Below are 16,198 nucleotides of genomic sequence, written 5' to 3' on the forward strand. Positions count from 1 at the left end.
TACAACTCAACACCAAAAAACACACAATCCAATTAAAAATGAGCATGAGACGTGAATAAACATTTCTGCAAAGAAGACATACAGATGGCCAAAAGACACATGAAAAGGTGTTCCACATCACTAATCATCAGGGAAATGCAAATCAAAAGCATAATGAAATATCTCTTACACCTGTAAGAATGGCTAAAATTAAAAACACAAAAAACAAGAAAAGCTGACAAAGATGCAGAGAATGGAACCCCTTGTGCACTGTTTGTGGGAATGCCAATTGGTGAAACCACTGTGGAAAAACCAGTATGGATGTTCCTCAAAAAATTAAAAATAGAAATGCCATATGATCCAGTAACTCCACTACTGGGTATTTACCCAAAAAATACAAAAACACGAATTCAGAAAGATAAATGCACCCCTATGTTTATTGCACCATTATTCATAATAGCCAAATTATGGAAGCAGCTCAAGTGTCCATCAATAGATGAATGGCTAGAGACGATGTGAGGGAGATATACACATTAGGAAATATTCAGTCATAAAAAAGAATGAAATCTTGCCATTTGCAATAACATTTGCAATTACATAATAAATGGGATTATTATACTCTAGAGAGTATAATGCTAAATGAAATAAGTCAGAGAAAGATAAATACCATATGATTTCACTCAAATGTGGAATTTAAGAAACAAATGAACAAAGAAAAAAAAGACAAAAAAAATTCTAAACTATAGACAATTGATGGTTACCAGATATGAGGTCAGGAATGAGTGAAATAAATGAAGGGGATTAAAAGTACATTTGTAATGATGGGCATTAAGTAGTGTATAGAACTACTGAATAACCGTTTTATACAATTGAAACTAATACAACACTATGTTAACTATACTGGAATTAAAATTAAAAAAAGAAAAAAAGAATTTGGGGATGCAGCCTCAGAATCTGTATTTTTAACAAGTGCCCCAGGACATTGTCACGCACAGACAATCACTGGATAGGACCATCAATAGAATTTCTTCCTACTCTAGGGGCGCCTAGGTGGCGCAGTTGGTTAAGCGTCCGACTTCAGCCAGGTCACCATCTCGCGGTCCGTGGGTTCGAGCCCCGCATCGGGCTCTGGGCTGATGGTTCGGAGCCTGGAGCCTCTTTCCGATTCTGTGTCTCCCTCTCTCTCTGCCCCTCCCCCGTTCATGCTCTGTCTCTCTCTGTCCCAAAAATAAATAAACGTTGGAAAAAAAAAATTTAAAAAAAAAAAAAAGAATTTCTTCCTACTCTAAAAATCTGTTCATTCCCATGACCTAAATTTTAGTTAGCTCTATTTTTCTGTGAACAGAATTGAATTTAAAAAAGAAAGGTACAATTTGCCTGGTGCCTATGTTTGGGGCCTTACATACATTGTCTAATTTTTCTGTACAATAATCCTTTGAGGTAGGTATTATCATCACCACAGTATGCATAGATTCCAAGCTGGAACTCTGTACAAACTTCCAGATAAAGAGTGAGTTAAGTTCTAAGGATGTAATGTACAGCATGGTGACTACAGTTAACAGTACAAAAGTTGCCAAGAGAGTAAATTTGAAAAGTTCTCATCACAAACACACATAAAAATTCTGTGTGACATGATAGATGTGATAACTTACTTTACTGTGACAATCTCTTTTCCATATACACATACATAAAATAACTATATTGTATACCTTACACTTACACAATGCTGTATGTCTACTGTATTTCAATAAAGCGGGGGGTGGGGGGGAGTTGGGACTATGATTTCAAAGTCAATGTTTTTTCCCCACAATATCGTGCTATGGTAAGAAATTATGAAAGAGCTTATTATAACTGATAAACTCTTGTGCAGTACCTTCTCTTCACACAATAGATTACTATTTTAGGAACTGTTTCTTCATCCTCTTTGGATCACTGAGTTTCTCCTACTCTGAACCATTAATTACTTGATGTCATGATGATAATATAAAAATAATAAGCTTCACCTTAATTACTCCTTTTCTTATTTTTCTTACCTATTTACAATGTACTCTTCTTCAGGCACCTAGGAGGCTCAGATGGTTAAGCATCCCACTCTTGATTTCAGCTCAGGTCATAATCTCACAGTTAGTGAGACTGAGCCCTGTATCAGGTTCTGTGCTAGCAATGCAGAGCTTGTTTGGGATTCTCTCTGTCCCTTCTTTCTGCCCCTCCCTCTCTCTTTCTCAATAAATAAAATTTACTAAATAAATAAATAAATAAATAAATAAAATGCACTCTTCTTACATTTTTATACATTTTGGAAGGCAATTAAATTCTTTGTGTGTGGCAGGGAATAAATAAAATGTAAATAAAACAACAAAAAAAAAGCAAAAATAGATATAATATTAGTAGACACTGCAAGATTAACTCCATGGAGATTGTATCACTTTATTCATTCACTTTTACAGCAAAGTATCATGATTAAAGATCTGAGTTTTTGCCAATCTAAAAGGAAAGAACTAAAATCACAGTATACTTTTCATTTTTGTTTCCTTTATTAGGAACGAAAATATAAATCCTATTACATGTGTAGTGGTTGTCAAAGTTAAGAGTCTTTTACTTTATGGCCCCTGTATTTTAAGTCATAGTTAGAAAAGTCTTCTTCATTCCACAAAAATATAGGAACTCACATTTTCTTGTGTAATATTGTAGTTTTACTTTTTTTACATTATTATGTCTAACATACTTGAAGTACAAATCCAAATTTATCTTTACTCTAGTTATGTGACTCAATACCATTTACTGATCTTTACTGATTTAAGATGATGTCTTTATCATATACTAAATACCTGTGTGTATGTGGATCTATTTGTGTTTCTTTATCTTACTCTGTTAATCTCTTTGCCTATTAGAGTGCCAATTACACACTGTTTTAATTACTGAAACAAAGTATTTTTGCAAATCTGGTACAGCTAGCTCATCCTCACTGTCCTTTTTTCAGTTTTCCAACCAGTTACTGCTTATTTTTTTTCCATTTGAACTTCAGATTCCTCTGCCTAGTTCCACACAATGCCCTCCACCAAAAACAAACAAACAAAAAAATGATGGTCTTTTTTATTGGGATTGCATTATTTTACAAAGCAACTTAGAGAGAATGGACAACTTTAGGACAGTGAGTATTACCCAAAAATATATTTTGCCTTTCCCTTTGCTCGAGTAAGATTCTATATACTTTTGGAGACTTTTAAAATTCTGAAAGCATAATTGTTTTTTGTTTGTTTTCTTTTAATTTATGCAAGGCACTTTTTTAAGTTGCTATTTTAAATGTTGTCTTAGCTACCTTCATTCATATCATCTAACTGAAACCTGTAAGTATATATGGAGCTTACTGATTCCTGTATATTACCTTTTTTACAGCTCCAACGACCTAAAATCCAATGTTCCAAATTTGGTCTCATAATTAAGACTCAACTATTAGTACTTATACAATGCTTCAACGTGTACAAAACTCATACACTGTAATTTGTGTTCACCTTTCCAAACTTACGTGCATTTGCTATACAATTTTATACTTGAATATAATGATTAAAAGCTAAAGCATGTAAATGATCATATAATTTCACTGAGAACTCAAGAAACAGCATTACATTATCATTAAAACAAAAACAATGTCCAGGATAAGGAGAGTATCACAGGATGAAATCACACAGGACACATTTGGCTACATCAGTGTTCAAAGAAACGACATCACAGTGATTTTTATATTTCAGCTATAAAATGAATAAGGTCTGAGGACTGAATGTAAAAAACAAAAAATAAAAATAATTCTTTTACAAAGTGAGTTACTTTATTAAAATCATTGAATGTATTCATTTTAATCTTTACAGTTCAATAGTCATTTTCATAAAATATAATAAAGCTGAAATACACCTGTTCTGAAAAGCTATACATTGATCAATATAATTTTAACATTATAAGACATTTTAGCATGCAAGGTACTTTAATTTCTAACACAAAATCAAAGCATTCATGTAATTTATGAGTCACAAAATTAAAAAGATAAAATACACAGTTCCCTCATTTTCCCATTAGACCCATTAAATATATTCTAAAGAAACAGTATTTTCTTTGCATGGAAACATAGAAAAAATCTGTTTATCCATCTAAGGTGCTGCCATGCTCTTCATAGAGAATTCCTTGCTTCAACCAAATCCAGATATGAATCAGTATGTCATTGTGAAAATATTACCTGCCTTTCCCCCTCCCATCCCAAATAAAAAATACTCAATAAAGTGAATAAAGTGAATCACCTTTACAAAGAAAACTATCTGTCATGTGTTTTATTTAAAGGGACCTCATTAAGTATTTTTACAGTGCTCATTTTTTTTTTTTTTTTTTTGAGAGATTGAGTGTATTTAGGCATGCATGCAAGTGTGAGAGGGAAAAGGAGAGAGCAAATCCCAAGCAGGCTCCACTGCCAGTGTGAAACCCAATGCAGGGCTTGATCTCACAACCGTGAGGTCATGACCTAACCCAAAACCAAATTGGAAAATGCTGTCTCCCAAAGCTGCTTCTAAATTGGAAAATGTTAATTTCTTTTTGGTAAAGGGAACAGAGTAAAGCAATTTCGTATGACTCACACTATAAAATTTAATTCTCCATTTATAATTTATGGTATTATTTTCTCAATTTTAAGAGAGAACTTTCTCAATAAAATTTCTGGTAAAAACACATGTCCAAATCAATATTTGTAATCCTTATCTTTGGTAGACTGTTTTAAACTAAGAAAGAGGAAGGATATGAGAAGTGACTTCAGTATTTATCATATGAAAATAGAATGTTGCTCTGCAAAGACAAGGTTGAATGATTTACCTTTATTCAGCAAACTGCTAATGTCTAAACTATCTCATCATTATGTATAGACTCAAATATTCTGTAAGAAGTAAAAAAAAATATATCATTTACTCACACAGTCCTTCTTTGCCTATGTAGAGCCCACATGATTTGAAGTTCCAAAGGTACAGTAATTGTAGATTTTTAAAAATCACTTAAAGATTCAAACAGCTTGCAATTTGGAGGAAACTGAGTATTTTGATGTGATTCACAGTATTCAAAAGGAACATATGAAATCTTCATGAAAGTATTTACAGGATTTTGATATTAAACTTCCTAACTATAACTAAAATTGATCAAATCATATCCTGAGTACTTCTTACCACATGTGAGGCAGTGGGCAGTTTAGGAAACTAAGGTAAATAACGGATGAATTTTTTACTTTGTCTTTCTTTCCCAACTAATAATGAATGTGCATAAAAATATAGCTCTAATATAGAAGTCTATGAACAAACTATGAATAAAGGATTATGAGAATTTTGATAGAAAAGGAATATACCTAGAAGAATCAGAAAGGAGTCATAAAGTTCTGATAAAATGAACCCTGAAAGTGGATAAATCTTCATCTAGGGAAATGGCACGTAGGATGAGGACATATGAAGCCAAGAGAGACTGGAGATATTCAAGGCTGTTTGATTTCTAGTCACCAGTGAGTCTAGAGAAGTTTGAGTTTTAGTTTTTCAGGGCTTATTGTTTTTTTTTGGGTTTTTGTTGGGGTTTTTTTGAGAGAGAGAGAGAGAAAGAGAGTGCAATGCAAGCGTGCATGAAAGAGTGTGGAGAGAATCTTAAGAAGGCTCTATGCTCAGTACAGAGCCCAACTCAGGGTTCGGTCTCAGGACCGTGAGATCATGACCTGAGCTCAACAGTTGGATGCTTAAGTGACTGAGCCACCCATGCACCCAGAGAACAGGTTTTTAAACTTTTTTTTAATGTTTACTTATTTTGAGAGAGAAAGCGTGTACATACATGAGCAGGGGAGGCACAAAGAGAGAGGGGGAGTGAGAATCCCAAGCAGGTTCCGCACTGTCAGCACAGAGCCCAAGGTGGGGCTCAGTCTCATGAACTGTGAGATGATGACCTAAGCTGAAATGAAGAGTCGAATGCTTAAATGACTGATTCACACAGGCACACCAAGAACAGTTTTGTGTTTTTTGTTTGTTTTTTAAGTAGTCGGCTTACAGGAAAATTTCAGAAAAATGAGGAATGAGTGGGTGGTATGAGATTAGAGCCAGCACACAGATTAATACCAAGACATAGAGAGAGAGAAAAGACCAAGAGACATGAAGCAAACCAAGAAGAGACATTAAGGAGACCAGGGGACAGAAAAGACAGACAGCCTGACGGTGAGGTAGAGAGACTGAGACAGCAACAGATGCTAAGAATGAAGAGTCAGAAAAAGAAAAAGACGACACAGACATGAAGGAGAAAGTAAAAGGATAATCATTTTGTTGGTGTTGTATAAAGGGGCTTTGTGAATGTCTGCAGACAAAGAAAAAAGTTAACCGTGAAAGACATCAGCAAGAGAGAAGACTAACAAGAACCAATTAAGCATCATTCCAGAAAAAGTGGGCGGGAGGGTTCAAGTAACAGCAGGAGTCAAGACTCACAAGGCTGCATAAGAAAAAAAGTAATAATGCTGAAAAAACACACAATGAATAAGCATTAATCAAGATAAATAATAAATGAGAGGTCCTATGCTACAATGCAGTGGAACACTATCAAGCAAAGAAAACTCTCAATAAATACTTCCTTAAAAAATCAAAGTAATATATATCAATCAATTATCAATCTGTCAGCCTCAGTCTAGTTCTGCTGAGCTATCAGCAGTCTAAATACAAAGAAGACATGCTTATCACATATGCAACCTTAGATTTCAACTGTCTAACCATCCACAATTTTGTCACTATAAGGCTATATCTCATTACTCAACTATTCAAACCAAACTGTTGGATTTACCAAACACTTCCTTCTCCCTCATCCCCCACATCCAGCCATTCCCCTAACAGCAGCAACTGATTTTTTTCACTTATCTTTTAAACTGAAAGATAACTGACATATAACATTATATTAGTTTCTGGTATACAACATAATGATTTTTTTAGATACTGCAAAATTACCTCCACAGTAAACCTAGTTAACATCCATCAATATACACAGTCACCAATTTTTTTCGTGTGATGATAACTTTTACTCTTTTAACAACTTTCAAATACACAAGACAATATTTTTAAAGATAATCACCATTCTGGACATTACATCCCCATGACTTATTTTATAACTGGGAGTTTGTACCTTTTGACCCCTTTCACCCATTTTGCCCACTACCCACCCTCTCCCTCTGGCAACCACTTCCTGTTATCTCTATTTAGGACTTTAATCTTTTTTTGGGGGGGATTCTACATATAAGCAAAATCATAAAGTATTTATCTTTATCTGACTTATTTTACTTAGAATAATGCCCTCAAGATCTATCCATGCTGTCACAAATGGCAAAAGTATCTTCTATTTTATGGCTGTTAACACATTTTCTTTCATTCATCCAATGATGTAAACTTTGGTTGCTTTCATGTCTTGGCTATTGTATATAATGCTACAATAAACATAGGGTGCATTTATCTTTTTGAAGTGTTTTCACCGGGTAAATATGCAATAGCAGAATTGTTAGATAACATGGTAGTTCTATTTGTAATTTTTTAAGGATCCCCCTACTGTTTTCCATACTGGCTACACCAATTTACATTCCCATAAACAGTTCACAAGAGTTCCGTTTTCTCTACACCCTCAACAACACTTGTTATTTTTTAAATTTTTTTAATCTTTATTTATTTTTGAGAGGGAGAGAGAGAGAAACAGAGCGTGAGCAGGGGAGGAGCAGACAGAGAAGGAGACACAGAATCGGAAGCAGGCTCCAGGCTCTGAGCGGTCGGCAGCGAGCCTGACACGGGGCTCAAACTCACAAACTGCAAGTTCATGACCAGAGTTGAAGTTGGACACTTAACCAACTGAACCAACCAGGTGCCCCTCTTGTCTTTTTAAAATAGCCATTCTGACAAGTGTGAGACAATATCTCATTGTGGTTTTGATTTGCATTTCCCTGATGATTAATGATGCTGAGCACCTTTCCCTGTACTACTGGCCACTCGTATGTCTTCTTTGGAAAAATTCTATACAGATCTTGTGTCCATTTCTTAATTGCACTGGTTTATTGTTTTTTCTGTTTTGTTTTTGTTTTTTCCTATTGACTTCCTTATATTTTTTGAATTTTAACCCCTTATTGGATATAAGACTTGTAAATATTTTCTCCCATCAGTAGTCACTGCCCATGTTTTCTTTTAGGAGTTTTATGCTTCCAGGTCTTATGTTTAAGTCTTTAATCCATCTGGATGGAGTCAGTTTTTGTGTACAGTGTTAGATAGTGGTCTAGTTTCATTCTTTTGTATGTGACTGTGCAGTTTTCCCAACATTTACTGAAGAGACTGTCCTTTTCCCTTGTATATTCTTGGCTCCTTTGTCATAGAGTAACTGACTATATATGCATGGGTTTATATCTGGGCTCTCTACCAAAATGATTTTTTGAAATGTTAAAAAGATTCTGGTAGTGGCTTCCCTCTCCATTTAGAACTTAATCTAAATTTCTAACCCAGAGACTGATAAAGCCCTAAATACTCTGGCTCCTGCTGTCTTTCTCTCTCCTATTTCATCTCTAGCTACTTTACATACTACTTGCTATCAATCCAGACCGACATTCCTTTAGTTCCTTCAATTCATGAAGCTTCTAAGTCACTTTGTAGTCTGCATTTGTAAGTCCTTCTACCAGGAATATTCATCCCCTATTCCATGCCTTGGGTTTCTTCAGATGTCAGCTGGAATTTCACTTCCTCAATGAGACCTCTTAATACCCCTACATCCAAAATGAGGAAAACTGGTTCCCTTCCTAGGAAATCTCATAAGCATTCTGTGCGTTTCATTCACAGCACTTAATCACAATTTGGTATTATTTATTTGTGTACTTATTTGTTCAGTGTCTACTTCCCCTAAAAGGATACCTTATTGTAGGTACCAAGGAGCAAAGACTGCTAAATCTCCAAGTGCCTAGTACTTATAAATCTTTAGTTATTTGCACAAATAAGCAATATTTTAAGAACATTCTGCAATGCTCTTTTCTAATCAGATTGAAAAAAGTATCCAAGAATGGCTAAGAAATCTAAACAAAGCACCATCTCCAGAAAACTGAGAAATGTGTTAGTAATTAGAAGGGACATTGTAAAACACGGCAATGAAATTAACTCAAAAATTAGTCAAGTTTCTATTATATGCCACTGTAGTGGATGCTGAGGATGCAGTTGTAAATAAAATAGACTATGGCCAATATATCAAATATTTTTGATAACACAAAATCTCAAATATAAACTCCTAAGTCTCAAAAAATGAGTATTTGTTGGCTTTAACAGACAATTCTAGGAAAAGCTTTCCCAAAGCATTTTGTTTCCAGTTATTTAGCAAAATGTTAGTGAAAATTATTAATTTAGAGGAAGGGAGAAAACACTGTTCAGGGTTTGATTTCCACATTAGAGATGTACAGAATGAGTCTTTAGCAGTAGAAGACGTAAAGATAATAGCAATCACCTAGGTTTTTGTGAAAATTCGTAATGGATGGGAAACCTCACTAAAATGGAGTCAGAGGGTTCAGCAGGAGTAGCGCTCATGCCCTAGCACTCATACCTAACTGCAGACTCAACAGGAAGAGACAGACTTGACCTTACAGGCACTTGACCCTGCATGAGGATGGTACTCCACTACTCCACCCAAGGAATAGACGCGTTCCTCATTCTTCTCACCCCACTGCCACCCATGGGTAGCTCCACCAATGAGAAGCCACGACACTTCAAACTCCCCAGTTTACCCCAATGGACTTTTTGTTCTGAACCACCTTCCCAACTTACCCTTTTTCTCCTTAAAAAAGCATGTCTCTCCTTTGTTCCTTAGACTTACCTATGGTTTTGCTTCAGCTTGTTTGTCCCGGATTACAATTTTTTTTATTCCCAAATAAACCCACCTTTTGCTAGTAAAATAACTAGCATATCTATTTTTAAGGTTAACATTTTCTAGGACAACCAAGTGAATGTCCATGTACTACTCTTAAACTAGTCATAATATATTTCAAAATATGACATCGAAAGTTAACAAAATAGGTGCTCTTTTTACGACGGTAGAGCAGGGGGAAATATCATGCACTAAGGGCTAGATGTAACGTGCTTTGCTCCTTCAGACAAATAAATTCACCTCTCTAGGTCACACTTCTCACAACTGTAAGATGGGAGTTTGGACCAGATCCTCTATAAGGATCTCTGAAGCTCTAGCCATATCTCACAATACAATTATGTAGGAAAATAAATAATCAAATTAAAATGTTCTCTGGTGATAGAATGATAATAAAGTTCTTTCCTTTAAAATTTTTCAAAATCACAGCTCTAAATTTTGAAAATATGATAAAGATGTTTTGTAACGACAAAAGTGTCATAATTGAAATTTCACTCCTTCTTTCTTGAATTATAATATGTGACATTAAATTTCAACCAAATCAATAACGATGCTCACCGATACTGATATGTCCTCATTTTTTCTCTTAACACTGGAGTCAAACAAGACATTTCTCCCTCGTCTTTCACAGTCTTGATACACAATCAGTCGAATTTGGCTTGGATCAAACTCTGGCAAAGGCCAACTTCAAAGAAAAATAAAGATCCATTAGTTACTCTAATAAATACTCCACATAAATTCCTAGAAATAAAATCTATATAATAAAACCCTAAGCTGTGGTATTGCTATAGAATATATAGCAGTTCTTTCTATTAAATACCATCAGTTAGTTTAGGACTAAAAACTCATACAGCAATGACATTTTAGATTAAAAAGTAAAAACAAAAGTTCTAGGAAGCGTATATAAAATATAGTCATCCCATATGAATCTAAAAATGGTTAACTTAATAAAAATATGTGGCTACACTTAATGTAATGAAAATACAAATTGTTTCATGGCATGGACCCAGGTGGCTTAATGCCAACCCACATTTTTAAACAGTTTTATTCTGATTCTTTATATATAAATGTAAAAACAGAAACAGTTTTCAGATTAAGTAACAGCAGCTAATTACTTATAGAAACAATAACAAGTAAAAAAAAATAAGGAATGACCAAATGCAGTTGAAATTCTCATATAAAGCTCGTGTGAATAAAAACTGGCTCAATTTCCTTAGAGAACAGTTTTTTATTTTACTTTATTTTACTATTTTATTTTATTTTATGTTTATTTATTTTGAGAGAGACAGAGAGCATGTGCGCAAGTGGAGGTAGGGGCAGAGAGAGAGGAGATAAAGAGAATACCAAGCAGGCTCCACACTGACAGGGCTCACACTCACCAATCGTGAGATCATGACACAAGCCAAAATCAAGTCAGACACTTAACCAACTGAGCCACTCAGGCACCCTGGCAAGTAGACTTTTTCTAAATTCCTATATCCAACTCTTTAGTTCCCATGTTCCTCTGATGAGCCTTTCCAATCAAGCTTTTTTGATGTTTTTAAAGTTTATTTATTTTGAGAGAGAGACAGTGTGAGCAGTGGAGGGGCAGAGAAAGAGGGAAACTCTCAAACAGGCTTCACACTCAGCGCTGAGCCTGATGCAAGGCTCAATCCCAGAACCAGAAAATCATGACCTGAGTCGAAATCAAGAGTTGGACACTCAACCGAGCCCCCAGGCACCCCTTAAAATACATATAATAAATAGACAAAATCTAGTAAAACTGATTTTTAGTTTTACTAGCAATTCCGTGCCATGCCATTACACAATAATCTTCATAACAGCACTGTTATGGAAACAATGCAAATGTTCATCAAGAGTAGAATGGATAAACATATTATCGTATATTCAGACTATGAATATATGTATATATTCAGACACAATAAATACAATGAATGAACTTCAACTATAGACAAAAACATAGATCAGCCCTGAGTAAAAGAAATTAGACAATGGTATGCTCACACAAAACACACACACAGTTACTGTATTTTTCCATTTACACAAAGTTTAAATCAGGTTAAGTTTTACATACAGATGCATATTTAGTTTTTAAAACTATAAGGAAAATGAAGGGATACCTTCAAAAGTTTGAGAGTGGTTACCTCTGGGGATAAGGCTGGAGGTGATGGTGGTATAACCAGAAAGGTACACACCAGGTAGACTGGGCACTATGTTCTATTTTTAGACTGGACAGTGCTTACATCAATATTCACTCTAGAGTACTAAAAAAAGCCACTTCTTTGGTTTATGTATGTTTACATATGCATTCTTTGTCATAATTTAAAAAGATTAAAGAAATGAGTAGATAAGGGAAAAGAGAGAAAAAGAGAAAACAATAAACTGTATGGTAAAGATACCTGTCCAGTGAACTGAATACAATACACCTGATGGGACAGTTGCTAACTGCTATTCCAGGGGCTGTGTGTTGTTACTTAATGTCAGGATGAACGGTCAATTCCTCACAATCCATCAGTTACAACTCGTGACTGGGTTCCTTCACCTCCTTAAGAGAATCGTAAACTTAATGCATCTTAAATGACCCATAACTGGCAACATAAAATATCTTCATTCCAAATTCTTGACAGTAAATACAATTTTAATTTTCTCCTGTCTAATCCTTAGTAAACATCTGTATTAAGAACTGATTTACCGGGGTGCCTGAGTGGTTCAGTCAGTTAAGCATCCGACTTTGGCTCAGGTCATGATCTCATGGTTCATGAGTTCGAGCCCGGCATCGGGCTCTGGACTAACAGCGCAGAGCCTGGGGCCTGCTTCAGATTCTGTGTCTCCCTCTGTCTGCCCCTCCGCTGCTTGCACTCTGTCTCTCGCATTGTCTCAAAAATAAATAAACATTAAAAAAAATTTTTTTAATAAAAATAAAAAAAAAAAAAAACTGACTTACCAAACTGTGGCTTGCTGTTATGCAAAGGAAACTATAAAAGAATACACACCAACATATAGGTAAGAGAAAAGAGGTCTTATGGAAACTAGAAAGAACATTTTCGAGAGAAAGAAGAAATACCAGGGCAGTCACTAAAAAGCACCCACTAGTTATAGAACAAAGAAGTCTGTGGGGACCATGGCAAAGACACTTCTAAGGAAGTTCAACAGACTGCAGAGGATTGAAGAATGAATAGGAACAGAGAAAATACTGAATTTAGGACAAATGTCAAGGAAATAAAGAAAGACATGAAATCATGGAGGGACAGCTTTTTTGTTATTAAAAAGGACACATGTGAACATATTTACATACTGATGACGATGAATATAAAGTGGAAGAGAGATGATGACGGATACAGCAAAGCCTCCAAAGAAGTAGAGTTGGATAGATATAGACTACAGGTAAAAGGATTCACATCAAACAGGAGAAAGGATAATCCATGCACTAGGATGGAAATAAAGGAGGCAAAGATGGACATGCATATAGAAAGAACTGTAAATATAAAGGTAAGATGTTGAGAAAATTCATTCTAACAGCTCTAATTTCTTTGTAAAATAGATGAAGGGAAATAAAAGTTGTAAAATGCAGGAAAAGTAGAGAGTAAAATAGAGAAGAACAGTGATGTGGGAATGAAAACTATGATGACTAGGAAACATAAGGTTTCTGGGAAATTCAGGAAGTCTACATGATGTTCAAGACTATGAATATATACCTGCCACCAACTACACAGTTAAGTCATTTTTTCTAACAAACACTCCTATTCTTGAATTTGGATCAGATTGAGCCAAGGCAAGGATTATGATAGGGAGACAGGACAAAAACAAAGGGGAGCCTAGGAGATAGAACAAAAGACTGACAAAAATATACCTGGAATGATGGACAGTGAAATCTAGGCTCGTTAGGTAAGAAAGTGAGGAGGGGGGAAGCTAACAGATTAGAAGAAAATAAAGGCAGTGAGGTCAAAGTGCTGAAATAATATGAAGAGCTATGGGGGGAGGCAGGAAGACAAGGACTAGAAAACCATCATCATAGGGTAGAATACTAGACTTAAGACACTAGACGTTTAAGATATTAACTATTAGAATGAATAGTTCATTCATTCATTCAATACAAATATGTGTCTACCAAGTGCCAAGCACTGGTTAGGGCAAGTTAGGTAAGAACCTGCTGTGGAAGCAAGAAACAGCAAGAGCAAAGTAAAAAAGAAATGGACATGGTAACTTCAGATAAATAGCTGATGAAATAAAGAAATCAAAACAAGGAATCAATAAACTGTGATAGAATGTGGTAGTAAGGAAATGCTATGTGAGTCAGTAAGGTATATTCATTTTTTTTAAGTGCATATCTGGACAAAATGTTCTGAAGAAAATGAAAACTTAGGCTTTACTAGATGTAGAGTATTCCAACAGAGCTGGAATGAGCAGTGGCCACCATCTCATTCATCCAACACCCTGTGATCTCAAGATACACAAAGAATAAAATCTAAATTCCTTTGCTTAGATGTAAAAATGACCAAAATCCGGCCCTGATCTACCTTTCCAGACTTCCTTCATGTTACCCATAGTATCAACACAATGATCTCAAAGGTGCAAAGACATACCACACAATTTCACAGTTCCATACCTTTGTATGAGTTACTACCTCCACCTGAAATATCCTCAACCACCTTGGCAAAACTCCCATTCATTCTTAAAGATCTAGCTTAAATGTCACCTCTGTGGAAGCTCTTTAGTAATTCCACCAGCAGAGTTAGCTGTTGACTTCTGAGATTACAATGACTTTAAATTAGAAATCTAGTAATATTTTCCACACTATACTTTTTATCTGTTCACATTTTCTTCCACTAGAGAGATCTCCATAAGGAAAGCTTACTTATCTTTGTTTAGTTTTGTTTTTTTTTTAAGTTTATTTATTTATTTTGAGAGAGAAAGGGACAGCACAATGGGGGAGCGGCAGAGACAGAGAGAGAGAAAGAATCCCAAACAGGCTCCATGTTGCCAGCACAGAGCCCAACTTGGGGTTCAAAATCACAAAACCATGAGATCATGACCTGAGCTGAAACCAAGAGTCAGACACAACCTACTGAGCCACCCAGGAACCCCTCATCTTTGAATTCCTAGATCCAAGCACATTAAATAAGTAAAACAACATAATCTCAAGAAACCGGTCAGTTACGCATCCAGCTCTTGATCTCAGCTCAGCTCAGGTCATGATCTCACAGTTCTTGAGTTCGAGCCCTACAATGGGATGTGTGCTGATGGCGCAGAGCCTGCTTGGGATTCTGTCTCTCCTTTTCTCTGCCCCTCCCTCGCTTGGGCTCTCTCTCTCTCTCTCAAAATAAATAAACTTAAATAAATAAATAAATAAATAAATAAATAATGAAAGATTGATAAAATGGACTAGATCAAAATTTAAAACCTACATATCAAAAGAGAGTTAAAAAAAAAAAAAAACGGCCAGCCATAAACTGGAAGAAAGTATTTCAAATGTATATAACTGAGGAAAGGATTTGTACACAAAAAACTCCTACAAAGCAATAAAATAATCCAATTTTAAAATGGGATCAAAAGACTGGAGCATTTTACATAAGTATGTATGTGAATAATGAATGATCAAAAGCACATGGAAAAGATGCTATCAGTACCAATCATTAGAGAAATGCAACTTAGAACCCTCCACAGCTACTAAAATAGCTAATATTAAAAGGACTAATACACCAGTTGATGGTAAGAATACGAAGCACTTGGAATTCTCATACACTGTTAGTAAGAGCATAAAAGGAGACAACCATTTGGTAAAATTACTTGGCAGCTATGACCCAGCAATTATTCTCATAGTACTTGACAAGAGAAATAAAAATTTATGTTCCCAGAAATGCCCCCTCCAGTTTTATTCATCATAGCAAAAAAACTGGGAACAGCATAAATGATCATTAATGGGAGAATGAATAAACAACCTAGAATGTACATTTCTACAATGAAATACCACTCCAAAATAACGAGCAATGAGCCACTGATAACACAGTAACATAGATGAACCCTAAAAACATTGTTAAGTGAAAAAATCCAGACACAGAAGCATACATATTGTTGTTGTTGTTTTTTAACATCTATTTATTTTTGAGAAGCAGAGACAGAGCATGAGCAGGGGAGGGGCAGAGAGAGAAGGAGACAAAATCTGAAGCAGGTCCCAGGCTCTGAGCAATCAGCATAAAGTCCAATGTGGGGCGCAAATTTACAAGCCAAGAGATCATGTCCTGAGACAATTGAGCCACCCAGCTGCTCCAGAAGCATACATACATATTGTTAATTTCATGTATATGTA

General features: G+C 35.4%; 1 protein-coding gene across 2 annotated transcripts in view; it reads right to left on the bottom strand.

The window, feature by feature from the left end:
* Positions 1-16,198, bottom strand: part of FNIP1 (folliculin interacting protein 1) — a 146,780-nt gene that overhangs the window by 76,328 nt on the left and 54,254 nt on the right. For both annotated transcript variants that reach the window (XM_027076760.2, XM_027076759.2), the window contains exon 2: positions 10,450-10,576. In XM_027076760.2, the coding sequence (XP_026932561.1) occupies positions 10,450-10,576 (127 nt within the window). The remainder of the gene's footprint in view (positions 1-10,449; positions 10,577-16,198) is intronic.

Source organism: Acinonyx jubatus, chromosome A1 (assembly GCF_027475565.1).
Source record: "Acinonyx jubatus isolate Ajub_Pintada_27869175 chromosome A1, VMU_Ajub_asm_v1.0, whole genome shotgun sequence".
Lineage (NCBI taxonomy): Eukaryota > Metazoa > Chordata > Mammalia > Carnivora > Felidae > Acinonyx > Acinonyx jubatus.